At 40.4% G+C, this 9,650-nt stretch overlaps 1 protein-coding gene across 1 annotated transcript; it reads left to right on the top strand.

Annotated features, from left to right (window-relative positions):
* Window positions 1–579: 579 nt before the first annotated feature.
* Window positions 580–9,094, top strand: SMLR1 (small leucine rich protein 1). Its single transcript, XM_059941615.1, is given in 4 exon segments — window positions 580–634; window positions 3,182–3,233; window positions 3,235–3,434; window positions 8,149–9,094. Coding segments are annotated over 4 exon segments (393 nt in total). The 3' UTR covers window positions 8,235–9,094.
* The last annotated feature ends 556 nt before the right edge of the window (window positions 9,095–9,650 follow it).

Here is a 9,650-nt window from a genome sequence, read left to right as displayed (position 1 = left end):
TTGAGGTTAAATGTGGTCATTAGGGTGGGACCCTAATCCGATACAATTGGTACCCTTATAAGGAAAGGAAGAGAACCAGGGGTGCTAGAGCACAGAGAAGAGGCCATGTGAGGTCACAGCAAGAAGAAAACCAGCCATCTACAAGCCAAAGAGAGAGGTCTAAACAGAAACCAGCACTGCTAGCACCTCAGTTTTGGATGTCCAGTCTTCAGAACTGTGAGAAAATTAATTTCAGTTGTTTAAGCTACCCAGTCTGTAGTATTTTGTTACAGCAGCTCTATCAGGCTAGTACTCCTTCCCTGACCACCCACCTAAAAGTAACACTTCCTGTTAGTCTCTTCTCTCCTTGTCCTGCTTTTTTTTTTTTTCTGCAGAGCACTTATCATGACTTGACACTATATCTCTAGCAGGTTGAGAGGCAGTAGAATATAATGGATAAGTGTTTGGGGTCTGGGTTCAAATTCCAACTGTGTCACTTTCTAGTCGTGTGATCACTGATGAGTTATGAAAGCTCCGTGGGCTTTACAGAATTGGTACTTACTTCAAAGGCTTTGTTATAAGACTATAATGAGATAGAAAATGGGAAGTGTTTATACTACCCCCTGGGGTGTATACTACTACACCCCACTGGAATGTAAGTTCCATAAAGACAGAGACTTTGTCATCCATGATTATGTTCACAGCCCCAAATCAGTGCATCCAGGGCACATGTTAAACCCTCAATAAATATTTGTTACTTGAAATATGAATAAATGAAGGCCTGTGGACCTTTTCTCAAAGTTCACAAAGAATTTAAATTCTTCATTGTCACTTCCATATCTATCTTTTTATTGAAAGAGTACCTTATAACCTACGACTGCCACACGATTTCAGAGCCCTTATTTTTGTGTTGACTGTAGTACTGGTGCCAAGTGATACTCCTTTAATTGACATGGGCTAATGAGCCAAGTTCAGAAGGGCAGTTAACAAGGGTCAGAGAATATAGGCTTTCCTACCCAAAAGGCCCACACTGGAGCAGTCATTATTACATTTACTGTGAGCAGTGCTTCATCAGCAAAACATCACCCATATAATTAAATCAGAGCACTTCATTTAAAATTTGTTAGTTTCATCTGTATTTATTTTTTTGTATTGGTTCTGCAGCTGTACATAATTTGATTCTCCAGATATCAGTCAACGGAACTTTGGCACCTTCCACTGATGGACTTCAGAACCTTCACTGCTCTACGCCATGTCATTGGAATGAGTCATCCTTTATGGCTTATTCAGATGAATACAGAATCCAAATCAGAGGCCTGGTGGTTTTGGTATCACCTTCAATAGGTCACAGTTATCTAAAAAAGGCTTTTGTCCAGCTGTCACTAAGAGCATAATAGGTGGTATAAGAGTAGTTCCCTAGGAACTCACATCAACATCTGCAATCACTTGTGCCTTAAACTGTCATGTAAATCAACAGTGGGCTCATTCACTACTAAGGAAGTCAACAGGAGAATTTAACCCCAAATGTAACATGTCCTTCTATTTTCACAGATGTACATTTTCCAGTGACATTAACGATTACTCCCACCACATGGTAAAAAGCTAGGTAAAGAATCTGCTGTCATTGTGGTAGCATATTGCACAATCTATGGAACCCCACCCCAAATTCTGGTCAATCAGATAGACTGATTACCAGTGTTTCAAACATCTCTATCCTTCTACCTGCTAGGCCTACTTAACCCAAGCAACCAGTGTGAATTTGGAAAAGTTTTTATTGATAAAAGTTCTTAAGCTCTAAAGGGTGTTTAACAAATCCTAATATGTAATCTTCTAAAAGTTCCCAGTGATGTGATAGATTTAATAAATTAAGAAAACCTTTAATACCAGCAACAAACCATCAGGAATTGAAATTTTAAAAGCAACGCCCTTTACAATAGCATAAAATATGAAACACGTAGGGGTGGATCTGACAGAAATCTATTTACTGTTTACTGCTTAGGAAGCCAGCTAGGCATCCCAGAGATCCTCCCCATTCTTATTGTTTTATAGATTAGGGTGCTGACTTTACAGCATGGCCATGCAAAACCCTTGATGGAAGAACTCAGGAGGCATTGACAGCAGCTTGATAGGGCAGCCACTCACCCAAGTGGCCATGGGGGACAGGGTAACAGCATGAGAAGAGAAATCAACCCACGGAGGTGGATGCCAATCTCCCTCCCCAAATTTTCCAAATTCTCCAGGAGGCCTTTTAATGATAGAAAGGATTTTTTAGTTGGTTTTAGTTTAGTAGACCAGTATCTTCACAATTTTTTCACTAAAGCAGTGGATGGCAACTCAACTCAGTTTATAAACCAGTGTCAACATAGTCTATTGTCCTTTTAATCTTTTCCCAGAAACTTGGTAGTTACCACACCAGCCACAACACTATCATTCAGGGGGCACCTTCTACTGCTAAGGGTGGGCCACAGGACTGTGTGAGCAGGACACAGCTGGGAGTGCCAGCTACTAAAGCAGCAAACACAAACCGATGCACGGGGGGGAGAAGGAACAGGGCCCATATTACCATCCATTCCACCATTATGTCTTATGGCCATTCTCTGTCTCTGTGTCTGCCTCCACTCTCAGAGGGAAGGTACCATGACTTTTTCTTGTACACCCAGCATCTATTCAAGAGGTTGGGTTGTAGTAGAATTAAACTTTTGTTGAATAACTGAATAAACCAGTGTACCTCTCAGAAAAGCATTCAGAGTAGGACATATTAGGAAGAGTTTTTACGTATGGAAAGAATATTGTTTCTCCTTCCTTGCTATTCGTTGTATAAACTATGTATGAAGGAAAATTCATTTTTTCTAGACACAGGTACATTAACATAGCTACTAATTAATATTTTCTCTGAAATTTAGAAAATGTAGGAAAAATTCTTCCTACGTCTGGGCATATATTGGTAGAATATATACAACAAGGAGTTTTGCTTAAAGTCAGGTACTTTTCATATCAGATAAACTGAATACAAAGAAATTTAGGCCTCTTGGTGTCATTCCCAACCTTGCCAGATAAATACTCATCTCTGGAATGGCCTGGGAGAATCACCTTTCAATTCCTCTACACTTTGTAGCTGAGTTACAGAGTAACCTGCCAGCAATCCTCTCAGAATTCATGGGGCTGTTTAAATAGAGCAAAGTCCACCAAAAGTTCCACTGAGATGTGCTGAGCAAAGGCCAGAGCCCCAGAAGAAAACAAGTGTGGACTCAGCGAAGCTGCCCTCACCCGGGTGTGAACCCCGCCGGCCCGGGGTTGAGGGGGGACCGGTGGGCTGTGTGATATGGCAATGAGCCCCGTGCTGTCAGAGTTCCTGCGAGAGCTCCCAGGCTGGTTCCTGCTCTCGGGCATCTTCCTGCCCGTGACTTTGCTGCTGTTCCTTCTCATTGCCTACTTCAGGATCAAGCTGATGGAGGGTAAGTGAGAAGCCACACAAGGCCGGGGTTAGATTCCTTTCCTATGGCACACATTTGGAACAAGTCCATGTACCGCCCATTTTTCTGGAAGGCCTGGAGCCACACATCTTTTTGATATGTAGGTGCTTCTCAATAAGCACCCCCCTTAAGATATCTTCCGTGGTGAACATGGCAAAATTTGATCTTTCCAGCAATGTGGATGACGTGCTAGGCTCTGAAGGCCTGCCCTGGGCACCCTTAACTGCAGCCCCTTGCAGACAGGCAAGCTGTGAATCAGCAATTTGGACATGTGATTGCTTGTCTCTGTCTCTCAGGCCGATAGATTCACAAACATTACAATGTGTTTCTTGGTCTGCCGTCTCAACCTGACAGGTACGTGTGTGTGTGTGTGCACGTGCCCATGTGTTCCTGTGAGTGTGTGTGCACTCACTCCTCATCCACTGAACTTCTACTAAGGAAATGTGCCAACATTGTGCTATCACAGTGTTTGGCAAATGTCAAGCCTTAATAGATATTTGATGGCATGATGTAAATTTACCATGAAACTGGGGTCTTAAGATAAAAACAAAAAACAAAAAAAAAACCAAAGCCAAACCAAACCCCTCAGGAAGCTTAAAGTGACTGGGACGTGAGAAGCTGGGTCCTGGATTGAGCCTGTTTATTCCGCTGTAATTGAAATGAATGAAACTGCCCTGTGATTTGATAGACTACGTGTTAATAATGTACCCAGCAAATGTTAGATTAATATGAGAAGTTAATAGTTATTTTAGCAGTATCAAAAACCAGTAATATTTCTTAAGTTGGATGATGTCATTAAAGTACTAAAAACAAATTTGAAAACCCCTCCCTCAAACCATCCTTTGCTCATATTTCCTTCCTCTCCCGATGGGATCTGTGTATCCTTTTTCCTGATTACATTTTTCAGTGTTAGCAGATAACCTTAGACTAGGCATGTTTTCATTTTTATGCGGATGTGCTCCCTTTAATTCCAAATTTTCCTTTCTTATTAAAAAACCCCTGAGAACATGTGGCTTTTAAAATTATAGTTCTTTCTGTAGCTGCTTTCCTAAGGGCAAGTAGTAATATCTTCTCTCCAGTTTGAGGGCAAATGAGAACACTTGGCCCCAAATAAGATATCACCAGTTTGAATCTCTATTTAGCAGCTCCCACTTAAAAACTGTAAACAGATGGTCAAATGTCATGTCATTAAACTTGCAACCAGGGTTATGGCAAGTGTAATCATTCCTATTTTGTCCCTGTAAAGAAAGGGACAATGACAGATAAACTAGTGTGTTCACAGAACCCCAGATTCCTGCATCCTGAAACAGAAAGTCATCTTGCCTACCTCATACATCCTAGTTCCCCAGACAAGAGAGGCATTTTAAGATGTGATGGAAAGCATGTGATGGTATCATAATCACTCATCATTAATCCCCACACTTCAAGGCTTAGGAGGTAATGGTGCATGTAAATTTAATTAGTATGTAGAGAACATCAATTTTCTCGCAAAGGAAGAAAGAAAATTCTCTAACATCCTGCACTCTTCAATCTGTGTCAGTTGCCTTGAGGAGTAGCTCTTAAGGTGGAGGTCTGGGTCTTGAACTTTCCATCACCAAACCCTTCATCCACCACTGCCAGGGACATGTCACCTCTCCTCGGGTGGAAGTTTTGATTATCTTCTCTCCCCAAGTCCTGAGATTCCTATACTGCTACTTTCAGTGCCGCTCAAAATACTATCACCCTGATCATGAACAAATGGCTTGCTAAAATAACCAACATTGCCAAAAATAGTCACTATGGAAAAGAAATTGTGCCTCTTGAATGCCTGAAAGTTTTTGTATGAAGCTAGATGTAAAATAAGGTCAGGTAAGCGATCAGGTTCTGGCCTTCAGCAATTGACATTCTAAAACAGTTAACCAAAGTATGGAAAATGTACAGCGCGGCTAGGCATCTCTCACTGAACTTTATATATATGTTTTGATAGTCAGCAATCCAAAAGGAAACAGATAAGTATTTCTAAAAGTCAAGAGTAAGTTAAGGGTTGGCAGAGTGAAATTGTTAAGATCTCAGATGACAGGGTCAAACCAAATGGAGATTTGAATTCCAGGTCTGTAACAATGGCCACACTACCTAATCTCTTGAAGCTTCAGTTTCTTCACTTGTGAGATAGAAATAATAGCAGGACATAGCTGTAGGGTTAGTGTGGGGATTAAGTGAGGCAATACACGTAAGGTTCTTAACAGTGCCTGTTCTGAACAACTGTTGGTCATTATGACCCCTGCTGACTTATAAATTCTAAGAAGGCAGTGTTTGTGTCATTATAATAACTATTATTAAAATATATCTAGTAGCTATTATTAAACTTAAAGATAAAATTATTGATCTTTATTTAGAAATAAAATTAATTATATAAAATTTACTTAAAATTAATTACCCAAGATCACTCACCGAGAAAATGGTAGAGACAGGATTTGAACCCTGGCTATCTGACTCCAGAGCTAGCCCTCTCAGCCGAAACACTACCCCTGGAGTACTGAACACAGAGTAGGTGTTCAGTAGGTATCTGCTGAATGGAGGAATCCTCTTGGCCCAGGCAAATAAACATCACCAACACGAGAGCCAACAGTGGGAGAATTAAACAAGGCAAGAATTTTACAGAAGTGTTGAGGGGACTCGATCAATCTCTTTCTGTAACAGGGCTAATTACTGATGATGGTGATTCCTCTGCGTAAAGACTTAGCTCTGAGTCAAGAAGATTACATTTCTTCACCTGTGGCCCAAGAAGGAAAACTTCATGGCCTGCAGAATATTCTACAGTTACAAACTCAGATGTTTTCACGGCCACCTGGCTAATCTCTCCTGTCTAATCTCTGCACTGCCCTTAACAGACCCGTTAAAATGAAATGATGGCCAAATTGCAAGCTCTTTCAGGAGAAGGATAAATTATTTCTCTAGCTCTCTTCATTGCGCCGGGCAGACATTTGGTTCACTTGGTAGATATAACTCATTGAGGAATGATGGGTTTTCTCTTGCTTTCTCTCCTAGTTTTCCATTTTCTAGTTCTCTTCTTTCAACGTCATTATTTCAGGTCACCCATTTTCACTCTAGAATTTGTATCCTGGCTCCTCATTCAAAGCACCTTTTGTGCAGTTAGCCTTCAGTAATTAAGAATAAGAGGGAAGAAGTTACTCATATTTCAGTGAGTCTATAATCTAAGGCATGAGCTAACTCAAGCAATACCTTTGAACTAGCAATAATCTATGTGGAAAGGCAGTGAAACTGAGTGGCTGAGCGTGTGGGCTCTGGAGTCAGACTGCCTGGGATTGAATCCTGAATCCATCAGTTTCTATGATCTTGGGCAAACTGCCTCATTTTGATTTCTCTATGCCTCCGTTTGCTCACCTGTAAAGTAAGAATAATAATGGTGACTACAACATAATTTCACTGCAAGAATTAAATGAGAAAAGGCTTTTCACGGTGTCTGGCACATAAGTGATCAAGAAACATTAGCTGTTAAGTCTTGAGCCTCGTGTAACCTAAGACCTGTTACCATCCAATGCATATATACCCTCTCTCGACTGAGATGACAAGCAGTGTGGAATCAGAAAAGAATAGAAGGTCAGAGAGAGTGCTCATGTCCTAGAGTACATGGCATATAAAGTGCCTGGCAAAGAATAAATTGCTGGGATTTGATGTGGGGGACCAAAAAGAACATTTTCAGGTTCAATTCTATAAAATACATTAGCTCCTATGAGATTATAAACTCCTTGTCTCTGGCTTGGATAATTTAATTATAATTCTGAAAATAAACTTTTAAGAGTAAAAATAGTTTCAGTTATGCATGTTGGTGGTGGTGAGGAAGAGAAATTTTTTTTTTTTTTTGGATGTACCAGGAAGATCTCAAAGGATAATTGTCAGGATTTCAGGGCTAAAGTTCAAATTTGCTATTGCCAGAGAGGTAACACGTGAAGCTACAGGAGCAGATAAGAATACACAGAAAGATGATATATAATAAAAGCCAAAGGGAGGAGTATGATTGGGGGTGGAGGTCATGGAAAGGGGGCTCGTGTCAAATGCTACAGAGGAAGAAAACTGGGGATTGGAAAATGCCACCAGATTTAGTAATTAGGACATCACTGATAAGCTTTAATATTTCAGTAGCTTTAACTGAAGCTATATTTTAAAGGGATAAGGAGTATGTAAGTGGTGAAAAGTTGACACTCGGTTTTCAGTCAAAGATGCCAAAAGGTAAAAAGGAGACTAATTTGACTTGTCTAAAGACTTACAAACACCCAAACACATTTTTGGCGGGGAGGAGCAGGACAGAAACCCTATCTTGCTCATTTGCATATCCCTGGGTCTTGGGTAATAGACATGCTTAATAAATGCTTATTGAATGTGGGAGCCTTAATACATTTAATCAACACAATCTACTGAATATAAAATATACTTAGAATGTAACACCTTTTATTACAGTGGTAATTTGCCCTCTCTAACCAGGACCACTCCTTAGAAATAAGCATTTATATTTCTTTTGGGAGTGGTTGAGGAGGAAAGGAGAGATCCTGCAATAGGACTTGCTCTGATGATGATGACTTCTGTAACTTGCTGGGGCCACCAGGGTAGAAATGCTGGCCAATAACCCCTGAGGAGTTGTAAATGACCAGTGGCACTCAGCTGCCTCCACAGTTTTAACTGGTATTTTTCCTTTCAGTTAATGAAGAACTGTCACAGACTCCTGATCACCAACACAATCGTAAGGCTAGCTCTTCCCGGTACCAGAGAAAGAAACAGACGTGACTGTTGGGGACTGATCAATGGCTAAAGCACAGTCAATTTCTACTGGTCGGAGAGCAACGGTCAATGGCTTAGCAAATAGTTAATAAACTAGAACCACAGCAAGACAAAAAGAACACTAAGATGCTTGTTCTGAAAAGTGGTTCAGGAGGACAGCTATGAAACTCGACTTAAATAGCAGTTCTTTGGCGAGTCCCAAGAATATAAGATTTTGTTGGATGTGCTCTATGCACTAGGCACATTGTAACTTTTTAACTTTTATAGGACTATGTCTACTCTGAAGGGCACTATTTTCAAACTAAAATTCTTAAGCATCATTATTACGTAATCCCGTGGAAGCCCGCATTATTCTGACTTTGGAGGTGAAGATACTCTGGTAGAGATCAAATAAATAGCAAAAGATGAGCGCCTGTGAATTCCTGCTGTGAGAGTTCCCACTTTCTCCCTTGAAGTTCGGCAACACTGAAATGACACCTTTTAAGGCATCATTTCTGGCCCTTGGTTTACTTCTCCCCTTTTCCCAATTGCTTTCACAAATCGCATCATCATTGTGAGAACCCACAAAACAAGCAGAGTCTCTCGATACTCGGTATGCATCACCATGAAAGTAGTTTTCAGCATGACATGACTTGGAAATACTGGCAATTTGGTGGGAAAAGGAAAGAACATCAAGTTCATGGGACTCATATGGAGAATAACTCAAGACTTTGCCTCTAAACCAAAACACCGGGGAGCTATTTCTAAATACGGAAAGAGGTCAACATTTCACTAGCACAATTCTTCTTTCAGTGGGAACCCCAAATAGCCAACCTAGATAACTGAAAAGAAACATTTAATTCAAAGTAGTAGTTCAAATAGATTGTGATTACTACCGGGCTCTTCACAGTTTTCCTAGCTAACATTAACAAAAGACACTTAACATGTCCTAAGTGTAAGTCTGATTGTATTCTTATGTTTGCATATGAATCCAACAGGCTATTAGACTGATTAACTTTATAAAACATAAAGAATTTGTTCACCTGTAAGAAATGCACCAATTTCTGCAGTGACATACAAACATGCAAAAGATTGTTTGGCCGACCCAAAGCAAGAATGCGCCACTAGCGCCAGATATTTTCTGTTTCTCTCCCCCTCCCCCAGTCTCAAATTCTTCATATGCATCCAGTGAGTTATTAGTCTCCATTTGCACTTCTTGCATAACATAAAACTCACTGTTCAACTGGAGACACTCATTTCTGTATTTTATGGCACTTGATTACAATGAAAATGTCTCCTGGGGCTTCCAGACTGAGGTAATTTAGAATAAGTGTGCATGCCATATGGAAGGAATGATAATATTCTTTCAATTCTGAGAGGGATCTCTTTTTAGCCTCTGGTGGAAATCAGCTTATGTAAAATGCTTTCTTGGACAGAAGGTGT

This window comes from Balaenoptera ricei, chromosome 12 (assembly GCF_028023285.1).
Source record: "Balaenoptera ricei isolate mBalRic1 chromosome 12, mBalRic1.hap2, whole genome shotgun sequence".
Taxonomy (NCBI): Eukaryota; Metazoa; Chordata; class Mammalia; order Artiodactyla; family Balaenopteridae; genus Balaenoptera; species Balaenoptera ricei.
This window is presented reverse-complemented; position numbering and strand designations above follow the sequence as displayed.